Source organism: Fusarium odoratissimum, assembly GCF_000260195.1.
Source record: "Fusarium odoratissimum NRRL 54006 unplaced genomic scaffold supercont1.1, whole genome shotgun sequence".
Classification (NCBI taxonomy): domain Eukaryota; kingdom Fungi; phylum Ascomycota; class Sordariomycetes; order Hypocreales; family Nectriaceae; genus Fusarium; species Fusarium odoratissimum.
In genome coordinates, this window is record NW_022158687.1 from 2,608,080 (window position 1) to 2,624,491 (window position 16,412).

Below are 16,412 nucleotides of genomic sequence, written 5' to 3' on the forward strand. Positions count from 1 at the left end.
TTTATTACATAAACATACCAGAGACGGAGCAACGAGCGAAGGGTGCAAATGTGGCTGGAAGATATCGTACATTGGGTTCAAAGGGGGTTTCTCACTAATCCTTCTGGCAATCGCGGCCCTCGACGATGTGGTGCATCGCTATGTAGGACAAGATGTTCTTACACAAGCCCCCGAGAATACGACAGCATGCTAAATACTTAAGAGCAACATAAAGCCCATGACAAAGATGATGAATACCGAGAAGCGGTCCGCAGACATATGAGTCGCCACTTCAAACCCATAAGCCCATACGTAGGGGCAGCCTTCAACGCAGAAAGCAAGTCGAGGAGGCGGATTCTGACATCACCATCAGCAAGACTGATATAACTTGAGCATTTAAACTCTGCCGTTGCTCGACTGAATGATAGCTTATAGCTGTATCAATCGAAGGTTTGTTTGGAGTAGGTACGGTGATAGGGTTTGGGCAGAAACCAGACGGCGCATTTTCCCTTAAAGAATATTTCTAAAAAGAATTAAGAAGGAAGAAAAGTTGCAAGAAACAGAACTAGTCGAGCTCTTTGCATTGGAATCTAGGCCCTTGCTGATGTTGGACGGTCCAATTGCGCAACTGAGTTGATGGGATAGATATCAAATGGCGCTCATCCAGGGACGGCCAATCACTTCACATACGCATTCCTGAGTACAGGCCAAGGAGAGAGCACAGGGGGGTGGCTGCTGTTTCTCACGTATTCAGTCATAATGAAATGAGGATAGAAACTCGTGAATGCTCGGGGACAATGAACTGTGACACTGATGATAAAATAAAAGAGAGCTGAGTATGCGATAAAGAAGCTACAAGAACGCCTGGATATAGAGACCAATCTGAAGAATAGACTGGTATTAAGAGCCATATATATACAAGATGTCATGGTATAAGCAATTTCTCCATAGTCTGGGTTATTGGTTATTCTATGAGTATATATATATATATGAGATAGGGATGCGCTTGTTAGTATATCTGCTATTAGTCTAAGAACCGAGTAAATAATGCAAAAATAAGAGATCTTAATTTAGGCATATGATATTGTTATATTTGATATCTTCTTCAGTTATTAATTAAACTTTCACTAGAAACTCTTATATCTGTCGTAAGAAGCGTATGGATAGCATGCTTTCACGTTGTGTAGTGAAATTAGCTAGGAAATTTAAAATATTATATCAGACAACGTGGGTCCCAATGCCTACCTTATGATACTCAAGCGATACAATTAGTAAATTCTTAATAAATCAAGAACGATAAAGATAACAGTATGAGAGATCAATTTGTTGTCTCCTGAGTTGCTTGGCCAAGAGCAGAGTCGCTCCGGATAATACGGCGCCGTCACGGGGCTTGGGACGGCAACCCCGCAATCATGACGCCCCACATCCCCCGCCAACCTCAAACTTGCACTGAACCAACTTTTGCTCTCTGTTGGAGTCATCTCAGCCTCGCCGACACTAGCACCAACAGCAAGCGCATGCTGTATCCTTTGCGCCCAAGATTATTCATAGACTATAGAAACGTCTCTCTTTGTAAATTTCGTCTCGATTGGATTAAACCGCCGTCAAGGTTAATCATGACCTCACATGCTCCCGATATCGTCACTCTCGACAATCTGTCGCAGACTATTACACCCTGGAACCCTCATGGGGAAAGTCAACTATATGCCATAGTTGATATGGGAAGGTATAAATAGTTCTAAATAAGTCAAACAATCCTCATATCTGACATATAACCCAGTAATGGCATTCGATTCTCCATCACATCACTAGCGCCTCCATTTACACGCCTCCTTCGTCCCATCTACTCAACTCGCGCTGCCATCTCACTATTTGATGCACTCAAGAACACACCCCAAGGTCTAGTATTTCTTCCGGAAACCATTGCTGCCGTATCCAAGACACTGGAGCGATTTCATCAACTTGCTGTGCGTCATGGAGTGCCAGCGAGGCACATCACCATCCTCGCTACTGAGGCCATGCGCCGGGCTGACAATGCTTCTGAAATGCTCGAGGCAATTTCATCCGTGACTAATGGCCTCAAAGTGAGCATACTTGAGCCCGCTGTCGAGACCCTCTTTGGCGCTGTCATGGGCTCTCGCAGTGGTCTCGTTGGCGTTGAAGGTGGCGCTCTGTTCCTGGACCTCGGGGGCGGGAGCGTGCAGATTACGTGGGTGGACACCAGCAAGCCAAACTACGAGGTAGATGCTGCCAGAGCTGGAGTGAGTCTGCCCTTTGGAGCTGCGAGATTAATTCGCGTGCTGCAAGAGCAGCCAGCCGATGTTCAGGTTTCTGAGATATCAAAGCTTCAAATCGGCATGCAACAGGCATACGCCAACCTCTGCTCCAAGTTCCCTGCACTTAACGCTCTGAAGGCCTCTCATGACAAGGCTTCTCGCGTGAACGTCTTCATGTGTGGAGGTGGCTTTCGCGGTTATGGCAGCATGCTCATGCAACAAGATCCTGTGAGCCCGTACCCTATTCCCTATACGAACGGTTATACGGCTCCAGGCACACTCTTTTCCAAGGTTGAGCACATGCGTCGCGTCAACGAGGAACACGACAGTAGAATTTTCGGACTTTCAAAGCGTCGTCGTAAGCAATTCCCTGCAATCGCTACCGTCATTGATGCATTGCTCGCTACGGTACCCAATATCGGCAACGTGACATTCTGTGGCGGTTCGAATCGTCAAGGTGCACTTATGATGAAACTTCCGTTCGAAATCCGCGAGTGTAACCCCCTCAATATTCTTGCGGGAGTCACACCAGATGAGAAACCCGTATTTGATGCTGTGTTGAACACGTTGAGAAGTGCTCTTCCTGCAGAGGTCGACTTCTCATCCTTGCCCAACGTTTTGACTCCTGGGCTGGACTCTCTTTTTGTGCGGGATATTTGGACTCGTCAAGGCCACGATTCGGATAACAACTCCTCGTTTGTACTGCATCATGCAATTACCCGAGATGCGGAGGTCCCTGGACTCTCACACACCGGAAGGGCCCTACTGGCGCTTTCAGCCTCAGCTCGATGGGGAGGCAATCTAGGGCCCTTGGACTCACAGCTCCAGCAGAGTCTATCGGCACTTCTTGAGAGCCAGCATCTTGACGCACCATTTTGGGCTTCGTATATTGGTGCTGTAGCCGGGCTTATAGCCATGGTTGTACCAATCATCCCGACGACTGCAGAGGAGGTGAAAAATGCTATCAGGTTAGTGTCATTCTTCAGAAGTATGCCAAGTCTTGTTGTCTAACGAACACAGCATAAAAACACATCTCAAGAAGGCAGAGGATAAGAAAGAGAGAATTGGATTAACGATCAGAGTCGCCTCCGCCAACATAGCGGGTGTCAGTCTAGAAGATCTCGCCGACAGAGTTGAGAAAACCGCCAAAAAGAATGGAGGAAAGAAGCCAAGGTACAAGATAACTGCCCAAGTGAGCCTATTGCCGTGACACATTTCGTCATCAACATAAACCAACCCAATACACACATTTTTTTCCTTCGATCCACATTGCTTAAGCCCATATGCAGCGAACGTCGTTGTATTCGTTATAAATCATAAAAGAACCATCATATCATGCTTTTTTGTTCGTATTTTGTCTTTTCCATATGTTTTTTTTTCTTCCTGTTTTGCCTTTTCGTTCGCAAATCATTTTCTGTAATGACTGGACATGATTTGTGCAATTATTACGCAATATCACGCGAGCTTCCCTTACTCTTGGTACTGCTTCGAGGGCGTCTCTTGGATGAGATCTTCTTAAGCTCATGGTTAACAACCAAGGCGCTTAGTCGCTCGTCAACCTTGTACGACGAACGCTGAATTCTCTCGTCTGGTGAAAGGTCAGTGGCACGTCCCACATAATAAGGTGTTGTGGCCTTACAGAATTCCTTTCTGGTGTCCATCATATCCTGCGAGAACTGGCGAATTTTGCTGCTATGACGAGCATGAGAAGGATAATCCTTGAGCCAGTCCATTGACATCTCCATTCTCTTGGGAGTCTTGAATTGGCAGTGATAGAATATGGCTATCAAAGGGAAGAATCCATTGTAAAGGTTCTCAAAAGCCCCAACTGCATATTATCAGCAATGGTGTTTGACCTTCGAGTCAAATTGTCTTACCAATATTCTGATCTCTCTGGGCACTTGGGTTTCGGGCGAAATATCCATCATGTGCAAGGACCAAGTCTCTGTACATGATCATGAGTTGCCACAAGCTGGCCCAGACTGCCATCTTCTCTTGAGCTTTGAGAGACTCTTGTTGCGCCAAGCAGTCTTCGAGGAGCTTGAGGATATCGTGCTCATGGGACACAAGTGCGTTCCATGCAATGCGTCTAAGCTCGGCTTGAACAGTAAAGGGGACCTGAGAGAGCTTGTTGGACGAGCTGCAGCAGGTGAAGCGCGGAGCTTTCCAGATTCTGAAGAAACAATTCATTGTGTGGACCTTGGAGACGAGGTTGTGCTACAATAACAGTTAGTTCTACTGGATACTGCAAGGATCATTAAGAGTGGGTTGCGGGTGTTACCTTTGGAAGTCCCTGGCCGTCCTCATAATATGAGAGCAAAAAGTTTTGCACCATATGCTCAAATCTAGGGCTGCGTTCTCTTCGGATCTGTGCCTCAACCCAGCGCTGGAGTTCACCATAAGTGGGAAATCTATCCCGCTCAAAAGCAGCGTTTCTTGGATTCTCATCGGTTCCATTCTGAGAATGGTATGCTTGGACGGATGCCCGAAGAAAAGGGGATTCGGCATCGCGGGTGAAGAAGATGACAATATCTCTGGGTTTGGCAGTGGGAAAACGAGGCTCATGATCAACGACACGCCTCTCTTCCGCAGGGTCGGGTGACCAGACGTCTAAATATGATATGTCTCAGTGTACATGTCTCACTTTGAGGCTGGGGGCCAGGGGGGTTGTTCGACATACCGACGATGTGACGAATCACAGGCGGAGCAACCGCAGGGGTCCTACGGGTACAGACTAGGTGTGAGTGGTCTGGGAAGGCCTTACGGCAATAGGGACAGACGCCACAGTCTTGACACTGGGTAATGGCTCAGTTCAGTGTTTGTTTCAGAGGGGCAATGGCCTTGTATAGGCATTGTATTGGATTGGTTTTCTTACGCGGGTCTTGGAGATACGGCACGGAAGACAGGCTCCACTCTTGCGGACATCGGCTGTCTGGTCTGGATCAGAGAGCTGTCTTGACCTCTTCTCCACAGAACGCTGACGCTTGACACCAGAGGTTGAGTTTGAGGAGGGTGAGTATGAGTATGTCTTGGTGTGGCTTGAGCGGCGGGACGAGGACTCGTGTACCTGGATCTGATGTGGGTAGCCATACCCCCGGGGGGCGTGCTTGCTAGGTACGGCCTGGGGGTACGTCCACTTATCATCCTGGGCCTGAACCTCTTGGAGGCTGACTCGAGGACGTCGACGGACATCGTCTACGCCATCGAAGAAGACGGAGCCAGAGTGAGACGAAGGAGAGGTACTACCACCTCTAACGAGTTCTGGTGGGGTCTGACCCATGGACTCGGATGTGGTAATCCCTCCATCGTCCGGGCTCAGGCCAGGGGTCATCCTTAGGTATTCGGCCTCGCTCCTGTCAAGAGAAAGATGATCAAGAAAGGAAGGGATATCAGTGATGAGCGAGGGAAGGTCCCTGTAGCTTAGGCGAGGGGAGCTAGAAGCTCCTGGGTAGTCCTGAGACCTGGTCGAGTCACAGTAGAGATCCCAGTCAAAGACAGACCTGAAGAGCTCATCATAGTCCAGGCCCGGGGAGGTGGGAACACGCGGGTTTTCTTGACCTATCTGGGACAAGTCCCTGGACGCAAAGACAGCAGCGGAAGCACCTCCTTTATCCATATTGACGACCTGCCTGCCCTGCAATGTAATGTACTGTTTCCGGTGTAAGTCACGAGGAGCTATCTTGGTGGAACCTCGATGTCTGCGCTGGGCGAATTGAAGCACGCAGCAAATACTTGTCAGAAGACGATAAGGTGAAAAGTTCCAATGTGCCTGATGCTTGCGTGCAAGATTGAGCGATTCAGAGACACGTCCTGGCACCAGAGAGTTATAATTCGGCCTTCCTCGACACTCGTGGTGGACTTGTTCACTTACACCATCCTCCTCTTCACTTCTCGGTGTAAGACAGGGGTTGTATTGGCTAGATCTCACCAATTTCCACTGTAATTGACCAATAAAACAACCTTGTCTTACCGGTTTTCGACTCGAGTTCAGTCCGAGAGAACGCTACGAGTTGCTAGTAGACCTAGATCACGGGAATAGTGTATATGACTATTGTTGGGATGGAGGAGAGGCGAAACTTTATCGATGGTAAACTAGACGGCTAGAATTATCTAGTGTTGCTGGCGCAATTGCCTGTTGAGGCTATCAAACCTCCGTGATGTGCTGTTGGTGTTGATATCTGGATGACCAGACAAGACAATGATATTCAAGTAAGTGCTGCCAATTACTTCCTGGGATCAATTGCATTTGCGAAACTGTCAACTAAAATCGCAATTGTCAGTAATGGAACTAGTTCCCTGTGTTATCCTCCGCACGGGCGGTCTGTTAGCCTTGGTGTCGTGTAGTAGAGCAATGGAGTATATCTGTGATATATGGGTTATCAACTCAAACCGAAACACTCAATTGGTCAAACCAAAACTAGATACATATCAGAACCCATCATAAAAACCAGAGGAAACTTGCGATTGACTTCTTTTGGGCTTTTCTTCCCAGTGTCAGCACTTAGCTTGGTGGTGTTGCTAGTTCATTGACATCCCAAAGTGGGATCGTGCGGTTGTATAGACAGGGATGTCACCTCCAAGAACTCACGACTCCAAGAAAGACTCGCCGCGTCCATCATCAAAATATCATCATTTATAAGTTATTGAAATTCGATCTGTTCAATTTGAATGGTACTAAGTCGAGTGGTTCTAGACACAGTAAATGCAAATATGTTTGCATAATACTGACAATTTCTTAGCTATCGCAACTACACAGTTTTTATATCCGACAGCGGGCTCAAATTTAAGTCAATTTAATTTTAATCACTCATTGAAAACTTAGATGTCGTCTATCAAATTTAGGATTTAATTTCTCGTCCGGCCTTAATTTAAGCACATGGCGCCCCGTCCCGGCAATGCGGGGCCGACAACGGCTCCGGCCGTGGTCAAATTTAACCTCAGCGCCACCGGAGCTCCGCGTCGGTAAAATTGGAAGCGAGACCCACGCTGGTTGCCTTATCGAGCAAGACAAGATGAGTTGCATGAGACATCAGTCATGTGCCCAGATTTTCTCAAAGCAATGCAGCGCGACTGTCCTACTTGCTTTTTATTTCATTGAAGACGTGACTCGAAACAAAATTGACTGCTTATCTCTCTGGTCAAGACTTTGATGAGGCCTAGGATAACTTTAGTCTAAAGTTCTGTAAAATAAAATCATGAAGTGAGCCTAAAGTCATCATAAATTGCGGATATAAAATGCCTTTTTCGTATAGCTTTCCGAAACGCCAGTTGTAAGGTAAAACCCATTGATTCGCCACTCGATTCGCTCAACGATGCCTTCTGCTTCCTTCACCGATGGGAATGTTATGATGGGGTTTTCTGAGGCCGGCGAGAGAGTACTTAGGATTGGGAGACACATATCCTCCGGTGCTCCCAACCTTTGCCCACTCCATGATCCGTAGTCAGGCCAGCGCAATGACGAGCTCGAGAATAAAATTTCGAGCTCTATCCTTCTGGCAATCATTATAGTTATCCAAACCTCAGGTTTGGCGGCCTCATGGTCGGCCACATCGGGTTTAAGCTCCTAAAGAGGTTCTAGAGCGATCCTAAAGAGATCTAGATCTTAGGCCTTATCATTCTAAGTTAGTTATTTTCAGGCCAGCCTGAAGATATAACGTCATAAAAAGGCACTTGTCCCTATAATCCTCCGAATGGGACGAGCATACACGCCACGAATTCCCGTCACGGTCAGAGATCGCAGCAGCGGGCTTCTAAGGATCCCGTCATACCTGACAGGAAGATCAACGATGCGCATAATTGAAGCCGGGACGCTTACTCACACTCTCCCCCTCACCAAAGAGCAAATCGCTAAGGGCATTACTACTTAAAAGCCTGAACGACGCATCGGAGCGACGGTGTATTTCGGACTGACCCTCAACTACGGAACCGGATCTATCCTCTAGACTTGGAGGGGACTTCCTCTGCGGAGGAAGACCCACCGACTCTTTCAAAATCTTCGATGGGATGACAGATGTTGAGATGAGAGCGGAAGCGATTCGAAACTACGATGATCATGAGAGAGAACGCATCAATAAGTTCAATAAGGAGTACGTTAGAGCCAACGCACGTCGGGCCATCGAGAAATGGTCACGAGAAGGGTCTCGCCCGCAGCCTACCATCGACATAGAAGACAGTGCGCTTCACATCGCCAAAATGCACCTTGCATCTTCGTGCGTTCGTTCGGAAGCTGAGCGAATGGTTAAAGTTGCCGAGGAAATCGAGGCCAGTCCCCCAGCGAACGGTCCAGTCTTCCCATAAGAAGCGGACAAATTTTTGAGTGAAGGAACAATCGAAGTGGGGTGTGTGGGAAGGAGGATGAGGCTGTAACTAGTGTTTATCCCCCTCCCCAGGGATTTAGCCTCATAATAAATCCATTATCAACAACTTTTTGATATGCATCAACGTGAAGCCCCTTCTGTAGAAAGCTTGGTATCAAGTGACGGCCAATGGATCAAAAGCAAGGTAAGCGTGTCATTGAACCTAGTATCTTTTATCTCATTTCATTCTGAACCTGTCCCGATTTTGTTCCTAAGCCATCTCCTTTTTTTGGTCTAATAAATGGGCGTGGAAGTCGGGAAGGCTTAGGCCTTCCTGAACCTCTCGCACCAACCTATATGAACCATTGCTGCAGAGGAATGCTCGATCACCATGGATTCTGTTTGTTTTATGACAGGTTCCAAAGTAAAATATCAGCAACCCTTCGAAGAACACTGGAAGCCATCGTTTGACGTCCTGGTTTGAAGTCTAGCCGTTGAGCAGGGCAGGATTCCGCCACAACCCTACCACGCGGAAGTTGGATGCGACACTGTCCTTCCTGCAGAAGGTATAGTGCTTAGCATTTGCGGCAGTTGCGGTTGTGTTGTGGATCTCTTTCTCGTGTATTGCGATTCGTCGGAATCCTCCTTCCTTGCTGATTGTTGAATCTGTATAGACTTTTGTCGGCATTGAGTTGTCGCATGGTAACTGTTGATGTCTTCACCGGTGGTTTGCCATATATACTTAACTCTTTCGTGGCGATGTTATCGGCACCAACTTGAACCACCACGTTTAGGTAGACAAGACGCTGGGTACAGTTTCTTGGTACATTTGGTAGATCGAAGAGGTCCCCAGGGTTCAAATTGACTCTTACTAGTACCTCTTGCGTCTTCATTGGAGTATGGTGTATTGAGTTATCTGCAAGCTGGCCAGGGTCCAGGTTGGCCAGCATTACCCTGAATTCAACTGTCGTTTCTCGATCACTTCGACTAAGCTTTTGGCTAGGAGCTATAGTCTCCAGCGATGTCAGATTTCGCGCCCATCGCGATAGCTTATGAACCAGTGTCGTGATTCTTGACTGGTATCTGGCTGCATTCGGATGCCCATTCTCGACAGGGAATGCTTCATTCAAGCTTCTTGAGTCTGCCTCAATGGTCTTTCCAGTTCGTAAGGCAGGTGCATCTGACTCTTCGTCTTCATACAGTAGAATGGGTCGTCGTCGTCGTCGTCCCAATCGAATTCTTCGTCCGGGGTAAATGTATCCCCTCCCTCCTGATCTTCTGGGACTTCGTCTGTTTCAGGCAGGACCTCTTTACCAAGTCTGTCTCCGGACTCCTTTCCTTGCGGCGTTCTGGTTTTCGTATTGTTGGATAGCTCCGCAAGTGCCTTCCTCTTGGTGGATGGCATGCTTCCGGGTGTGGTATGAGAGTAATTAAAGAAGGCCTGCGAACTTACCACTGGTCAGAAATATATAAAGGAGAGTCTTATCTTGAAGGTAACCGTACTTGGTCTGCTGTTGTCGATAGATCGATGACTTAGGGAGTGTTTGACATGCTTCAAGTCGCATTGGTATGCCCCTTCAGTTGCCTCCACCCTTGCCTACAGCAAGTACACCCTATCAGGGAGCAAGAATGCTTCTGACCTCAAGGTGTAATGCCAACAATAACTGGTACTTAAGTAGGTAGCCTACCTACCTAAGCTTTGCTAATTCTACACTAAATTTACCTAAGTCTTGCCCATCACTTAGGATATAGATCCTTAGTTTTCTTGTCTTCCTTGACCCGAACCACCTCCTTCCATTTGGTCAGATCTGCCGTCTACTGGACCTCTGGTGTACTTTGAGAATGAATGGATAGCATCAATGAAACATTCACCATTTTGTGTACGAGTTGCTATCTTCTTCTCTGATACACTGCATTATGGCCTTTCTGGTGTGTGAACACTTGCTACTCCTTGTGGTCTTCTCGAAGTTAGTGCGAGATATTACGACGAGGTCAACTGAACTCAGTTATTAGCTTGAGATGTTGGTTTTGAATGGCTTCCATAGACGGAGATTCCACAAACCCCCTTCCCTTCCTAAGGCGGGTGGTATAGAACCTCAAAGCTTTTGGTCTCTATTTCTGCGTTTAATGTTCCTAGTTTCAATGGTCTTTTGACCGATATCATAGTAATACTCTAATGATATGATGCAAGTAATAGTGAGTCCTTGTTGCGGCGGGCGAGTCTGACGGATAGATATCTATACACAGCGCATATAACTATATGTTAGTCTGCAAACTATAAATGATAATCAACAGAAGAAGATGGTAACTCTTCTAACTAACAGGGATTTCACTCATGAGCAGATTGTGTAAGGTTTATTGAATATACTGCTTGTCTAGACGGTTGCTTGCTGACTTGGATGTTATGGTAACCATTCGGGTTGCCTATGAAACGTAATATCATTCGTACGGTTTGATGTTAACAATACCTAAGCCTACACAACCAATTGAACAAAAACACTTGAGCAACAGGAACAATCACTTTATGTTTAGTTGTTTTGGTTTCAGCCCCGCTTCTCGATCCAGTATCATTCTGCGCAGCAATTGATCGTGTGATGCTGACATGGACATGGACTCTCTTTCTAAGAAACAGTCAGCTCTTGTTCCACAAATAAAATTAAAGCCACTAACGGAAATAGAAGCTTTCAGTGCGTAAGCTCATGAAGGCTTCGATGAGAGACTCGTCATCGTTGAGAAGCTTGCGTGTTGCAGCTACCCGGAAGTCGGCATAGAGCGGACTAGTTACGCGGAATAGGGCTGCGTAGATAGATACGAGATAGTGATAAAAATGCGTCCCGACTTCTAACTTGCACTCTGGAAATCCGCTGTAATCTTCAGGCACATGGCAAGGAAATTCTTGGAAGGCCATATACGTGTGGACCAGTTTCCGATACATCAGTATCAGACACCAGAGGCTAGCCCAGAGGGCGATTGAGTTATCAGGCCCAATACCTACTGTACCGAAGACAACCTTCTCGAGCTCAAGAAGAACCTCTTTCTCTATTGGTTGGGAGGCCGCTTTTGAGATCTGGCCAAACTGGGTATGCAACGCACAAGATGGCGGAGTCATACTCCCCTCCCTTTCCACGCAAAGAATGAGACCCAAGCGGATTTTGGTCAGGCAATTGAGCCTGTGCACTTTGCGGACAAACGCGCACTATGTCGTGTAAATGGGCTGAGCAAGGCGTCAAGATGAGATTTTGCTTACCATAGGCAGGGATGCTTCCGATTGACTGTACCTCAAGATGAATGAATCCACGGTTTGCTGAAAGCCTATACAGCGGGTATCCTGGTGAACAATCATTCTTTCGACCCAGTCAATCAGTTGGCTTGGTGGAAGAAGCTGCGGTAAGGCATAGCGGGCGCTTTCTTGGCGGTATGATTCGACTTGCTCGCCGACTTGGTCTGTCACGACCCAGCAACAGAACCATGGTGGTGTTGTGTTTCCATAATAATCCTGAACTTCAACCTCTAGAGCTGGATTGTCAAGGTAGTCCATGGACAAGGAGACTTTTCGATGTGGTCCAAGATGAGTTGTGCCTGCGATAAGCTCCTGGTTCAGCAACCTCGCAGTATAATCGATATAGTGAAGATCTGTAACTATTAGCTGACTTAAAATAAATGCCGGCCAGATACAGGCTTACCTCCTGAGCTGAATCTCATTTTCGTCAACTTCTCACGGATACATAACTGAGTTCCAAGAATACCAGCCGCTTTTTCACATGCTTGACATGGAGCCCCTACGCCACACTAAAAGGTCAACTTCTGTATGTACGTGTCTGGGCAAACGCAGTGAGACATACAGATATTCTTCGAACTTTGCATCTGAAGCAAGCACCGGTTTTCCGGACTCGAGCAACTTCAAGCCTCCTTTTTTCATCAAAGTCCTTTCTCTTCTTCTTGATACCATCGGGCTTGGTGGGGTTAGAGGGGAAACATATGACGGAATATTCAGGGACTGAGACAGTTGAACGAATTCCTTTGCGCCTTGGCTGATTAAATGATAGATTCCTCTCATAGCCACGTTGTGTATCATCTTGTCTCTTCTTTTCGGAACATTGCTGTTTGCTAGTGGCAGCAGGGATAGGGATCTCGTTTAAAGGTGTAAGAGGTTGGGCTGATTTTGAGGGTGTTGAAGTTCCCTCACAGAGACGCTCAATGTCGAGGAACTCTTCAAGATCAATGACTCCAGGAGAGTATGGCTCAAAGCGTCCTTCTTGGAGGATTATTGGTTCCATTTTCAAGAACTTATAAGTTGGTAGTAGATCAAGATCAGCGAGACATCCTGTTCTTTGCACTTGTGATATCCTTTCGTCAGTCATTAGGATAATGAGAAAGATGGGGCACCGGCCTCTACTGTCCTATCAGATCATAGCATTAACAGCTCCTCGGTGAGCTTAGATGAGCCATAATAGGAAAGTTTACGTCACGTGAAGTTACTGCATGCACTGAGAGGCGAATAGCAATGCTTCCCTTTTTGACAGATGCCTTGAGTCAAGGACAAACATAAACTTTGACTGAAACGAGCTTGACTGCGGATGGCTGAAGATAAGCATCGCATTGGAATGCATATCGGGGTCTAGACCGCCCTCTTTAGCATCTTACGTATAAGCACTTGCCTTTGGGGTTTCTTAAATTAAGCCGACATTCACAACGTTGATACCACGGAGCATTGGTCAAACCCGCCTCAGTAACAAGATTCGGATGTAGGCAATATGCATATTTCCTGCAACTCTATAACTGTATCTCTGTCTACACCTGAAGTGTTACAATGGTTCAGTGGGTCTAGAACACAAGTACGAGAGTTCATCCGACAGTCCGTCTCAGACAAAGTGCACAAAATGTTGGTCAGCGCAATAACAACACAGCACAGGCGCCGAGCTGAGTCTCGTCCAGTAGGGATAAAGATCCACACGGCCGTTTTTGGCGTATTCCTTGGGGCGAACAGACACCAGGCTAGGTTACAAGGGTGGGACGATTTTCCGGAATGTTCTATAAAAAGGTACCAGACGCGGAGCAGCACAGCCATGCAGACACAGCAGAGACGAGCATGCACCCGAGAACTGGATCCCACGACGGAGCCAAGACTTTGAAGGAGCCATTAGAATCTCGACAACTTCTCACGATCCTTCGTCTTTTCCTGGGCAAAATGGATTCTCTCCCTTTTCTGTCTGATGTGCAGAGCCAATCTCGGCTACCGCTAAGCCCCTCAAAAACGACCGATGGAGCACCCAAGCCAGGGGTCTAAAGTATGACGCAGCTGGTCTGGAGATCTGATGTACCCTTATGGTGTAGTGTGCGGCAATTGGGGGTTAATTTTTTACTGCCCAGATCATCTCCATAATCAACTCCCAGCCTGATGGTCTGGATTGTGAAGCGCAACATGAGGCGTACCGCCATGCGCCTTTCTGACAGGCATTTGTGTACACATACACACATAAATTTATTACTGCGGCGTCAATTATTGAGCTCGGTCTCCGGGGTGGCACGCACTTGATGACAGGTAAGTTGTAACTCGTCGATGAAATCCCTGAGGTTTGTCTGGGTCGAGGAGCATGAGTTAGAGGCGATGATCATGGACCGTAAGCCCCCTGTTTTACAGACACTTTCCCCTAAGGCGCAATTGGTGACTCGTGTAACTAACTGCTGGCGCTGCTGGGCATCACACATGAGTCGGCCGAGAGAAATCTGGAGAACACAGAGTACGAGTCGGGTACCGAAGTCTAAAATCGTCCAAGACTTTACTGATGGGGATCTGTCTTGAGTATACGATATTTTACCCATCATGTGCTGTCGAGTCGGTCTGAAATACGAGAAGCGAAACATCGTAACCGGGTAGATTTCCCCAGTTTATTGGATTCCTGCTGCAACCTCTGCGCCAGACGGTCCATTCTGTTGAGAGCGGCCAACCACGGCTGGGCGTTGTATTTTTGTGAGTTGGTTTTTGCAGATCTTACGAGGGCGAGAACCAGCCACAGACGGGTGAAATGGGAATAAGATAATTCCGATGTGAAGGAATAGGGGGCCTAGGGGGCCAATGCAGGAGTTTGAAGCAGGGCGAGACTTATTGGAGTTTCTCAATTTCTGACTGCGATGACGAGTTTTGTTTTGACCTCCAATGGGAATGACGATGGGAGAAGCTTACACATGATGGTGGTGAAAAGAAGTGAGGACTTTTCATGATTCGACGAGGTGCCGATGCCGATAAATGTAACCGGTTTGGGCGTCGTCGACGGCAGAAGGCAGCCACAAGATCAATACCAAGACCAACCATCAGGAACATGACTGTTTCGGGATGTGGCTGATTCCCGGGAGTCCCAAAAAGTTTGCTTCATGCAGATCACAGTTTGCAGTCGAAGACAAAACAACAGCGAAAAGATTAGACTGGATATGGGGAAATTGAGCGATCGAGTTGTACGTAACTGATAATCTTAGACCAGAAACCCACCATCTCAATCTGTTAACTGGTATTCAATGTGAGGCAACCGTTCGGGGGAACGCCCAGAAGGAAACGCTGAAACTTCGAAACGGCCAAGCACTGTGAGCGACAGGGAGACCGTGGGGTTGACGGTTGGCTCTCGCTGATCCATCCTGCTTCTCCGATCCCTGGCATAATAATAGTGCTGGTACTGGCCAAGTAATGAAGCATCAAGGAGGTGTATGTAATTCCAATCTCTAAGCCAATCCAACCGTACTGTTGCATTACTGTCAACACCAATTCAGCCTGGCTGAGGATCATCATAAACAATCTGAGCATCAGATATCTAAAGTCACTCTCAGGTACTTGCAGGTACCACACGCAGGGTCCATTTGTATCGTGTCAGTGTGTTTACTCTATGTACGTAGGCCCTTGAGGCTCAATCCCACTCTGTCTACCACAGTTGCATCTTTGGACTCGCCATAGCGGCAGCTAATTGCACCAGATGGACACCACTAACTAATAATTATGTTGCACACTGATTTTTCTCGGCCTTTTCTCAACGCCCCGGACTTCCTTGTCGTCGGCGACCCCATGCACTTTGGCGCTCGCAACAGAGAAAAGCACCTCACCTCACCCTTGAGGAGAAATCTGCGCACCGTTGGCCAAAGCACACCCTGAGCTGAGCATTGGGCAACGAAGATTCGCAATGCTTGCTCTAGAAGGCTTACTTTCGGTATTCACAGCCATGCCTCAGCTGTTGATGGTGAGGGGGGGCCTCAGGTGCGTTTTATGCTGGTGCAATAGAAGGAATCTAGGGACTCAAAGAGATTTACAGAGGTTTGTAGATCAAACATTGAAATACGAGGAACCCCAGGCACATGTTTCGAAATGGCAGGGTCGTGACTATTGTCCAATGTGGTATTTATTCATTCAACTCCCAAACAATAAGTGGCATCATCGTACTATAGACAGCTAGCTTACCAGGGAAGCTATGTTGAAGCTTCAAAATACAGGATCATTTACTTCACAACCGAGCGTCTTTCAAACAGACTAACAATATGAATTGATTACTCGCTTCCCTGCCGACATTAGATGATGTCTCTCTTTCTCTCCCTTTCAAGTCTCAGTCTTGGCTTTTGTGGTGAATCAAATGTCTTCTCCACTTGTCATCAGTCTGAAATCACTCCGCAGACCAGTCAAGAGATGGATGAGCCGCCCAGACCAGAAAAGACCCGCTACTATGAAAAAGGATTCAAGGATTCGAATTGGATGCCTCGTTTCCATTGTCACGGATCCGTAATGGTATTGGTAGCGGCGTAGCTAAGCTACAGCACCTGCGACACGACGCGGCACAACACGAGTAACAAGGCGATGAACATGAATAGAGCACAAGCACGAGCC

At 47.2% G+C, this 16,412-nt stretch overlaps 6 protein-coding genes across 6 annotated transcripts; 2 read left to right on the forward strand and 4 right to left on the reverse strand.

The window, feature by feature from the left end:
* Positions 1-1,432: 1,432 nt before the first annotated feature.
* FOIG_00911 (retrograde regulation protein 2) lies at positions 1,433-6,425 on the forward strand. The gene is made up of 3 exons (XM_031197403.1): positions 1,433-1,705; positions 1,760-3,223; positions 3,276-6,425. Exons 1-3 carry the CDS (start codon positions 1,497-1,499, stop codon positions 3,463-3,465), a joined length of 1,863 nt encoding a protein of 620 aa, XP_031073170.1. The 5' UTR covers positions 1,433-1,496; the 3' UTR covers positions 3,466-6,425.
* FOIG_00912 (uncharacterized protein) lies at positions 3,223-6,970 on the reverse strand. Its single transcript, XM_031197404.1, has 9 exons — positions 6,725-6,970; positions 6,406-6,672; positions 6,127-6,355; positions 5,131-6,065; positions 4,936-5,050; positions 4,537-4,865; positions 4,133-4,472; positions 3,895-4,083; positions 3,223-3,843 (listed from the first exon to the last, which is right to left on the reverse strand). The coding sequence occupies exons 4-9, from the start codon at positions 5,869-5,871 to the stop codon at positions 3,701-3,703; spliced, it is 1,857 nt and encodes a 618-aa protein (XP_031073171.1). The 5' UTR covers positions 5,872-6,065; positions 6,127-6,355; positions 6,406-6,672; positions 6,725-6,970; the 3' UTR covers positions 3,223-3,700.
* A 161-nt stretch (positions 6,971-7,131) lies between these two features.
* On the forward strand, positions 7,132-8,552 carry FOIG_00913 (uncharacterized protein; the record flags this gene model as incomplete). The annotated part of the gene is made up of 2 exons (XM_031197405.1): positions 7,132-7,217; positions 8,198-8,552. 2 exons carry the CDS (start codon positions 7,132-7,134, stop codon positions 8,550-8,552), a joined length of 441 nt encoding a protein of 146 aa, XP_031073172.1.
* Positions 8,553-9,038: 486 nt separating this feature from the next.
* On the reverse strand, positions 9,039-9,252 carry FOIG_00914 (uncharacterized protein; the record flags this gene model as incomplete). The annotated part of the gene is given in 2 exon segments (XM_031197406.1): positions 9,039-9,217; positions 9,228-9,252. The coding sequence occupies 2 exon segments, from the start codon at positions 9,250-9,252 to the stop codon at positions 9,039-9,041; spliced, it is 204 nt and encodes a 67-aa protein (XP_031073173.1).
* A 1,548-nt stretch (positions 9,253-10,800) lies between these two features.
* On the reverse strand, positions 10,801-12,915 carry FOIG_00915 (uncharacterized protein). The gene is made up of 5 exons (XM_031197407.1): positions 12,394-12,915; positions 12,235-12,340; positions 11,799-12,184; positions 11,222-11,747; positions 10,801-11,172 (listed from the first exon to the last, which is right to left on the reverse strand). The coding sequence occupies exons 1-5, from the start codon at positions 12,910-12,912 to the stop codon at positions 11,069-11,071; spliced, it is 1,641 nt and encodes a 546-aa protein (XP_031073174.1). The 5' UTR covers positions 12,913-12,915; the 3' UTR covers positions 10,801-11,068.
* A 472-nt stretch (positions 12,916-13,387) lies between these two features.
* On the reverse strand, positions 13,388-14,671 carry FOIG_00916 (uncharacterized protein). Its single transcript, XM_031197408.1, has 2 exons — positions 14,084-14,671; positions 13,388-14,039 (listed from the first exon to the last, which is right to left on the reverse strand). Exons 1-2 carry the CDS (start codon positions 14,414-14,416, stop codon positions 14,037-14,039), a joined length of 336 nt encoding a protein of 111 aa, XP_031073175.1. The 5' UTR covers positions 14,417-14,671; the 3' UTR covers positions 13,388-14,036.
* Positions 14,672-16,412: the final 1,741 nt, after the last annotated feature.

Coding starts and splice junctions, on each gene's coding strand:
- FOIG_00911 (XM_031197403.1), top strand. CDS start 1,497: ATGCTGTATCCTTTGCGCCCAAGATTATTCATAGACTATAGAAACGTC. Junction 1,706..1,759: donor GCCATAGTTGATATGGGAAG/GTATAAATAGTT, acceptor CATATAACCCAG/TAATGGCATTCGATTCTCCA. Junction 3,224..3,275: donor GAGGTGAAAAATGCTATCAG/GTTAGTGTCATT, acceptor TAACGAACACAG/CATAAAAACACATCTCAAGA.
- FOIG_00912 (XM_031197404.1), bottom strand. CDS start 5,871: ATGGATAAAGGAGGTGCTTCCGCTGCTGTCTTTGCGTCCAGGGACTTG. Junction 5,051..5,130: donor GCCGTATCTCCAAGACCCGC/GTAAGAAAACCA, acceptor GCCATTACCCAG/TGTCAAGACTGTGGCGTCTG. Junction 4,473..4,536: donor ACGGCCAGGGACTTCCAAAG/GTAACACCCGCA, acceptor CTGTTATTGTAG/CACAACCTCGTCTCCAAGGT.
- FOIG_00915 (XM_031197407.1), bottom strand. CDS start 12,912: ATGACTGACGAAAGGATATCACAAGTGCAAAGAACAGGATGTCTCGCT. Junction 12,185..12,234: donor AATGAGATTCAGCTCAGGAG/GTAAGCCTGTAT, acceptor TAATAGTTACAG/ATCTTCACTATATCGATTAT. Junction 11,748..11,798: donor CGGAAGCATCCCTGCCTATG/GTAAGCAAAATC, acceptor TACACGACATAG/TGCGCGTTTGTCCGCAAAGT.
- FOIG_00916 (XM_031197408.1), bottom strand. CDS start 14,416: ATGTTTCGCTTCTCGTATTTCAGACCGACTCGACAGCACATGATGGGT.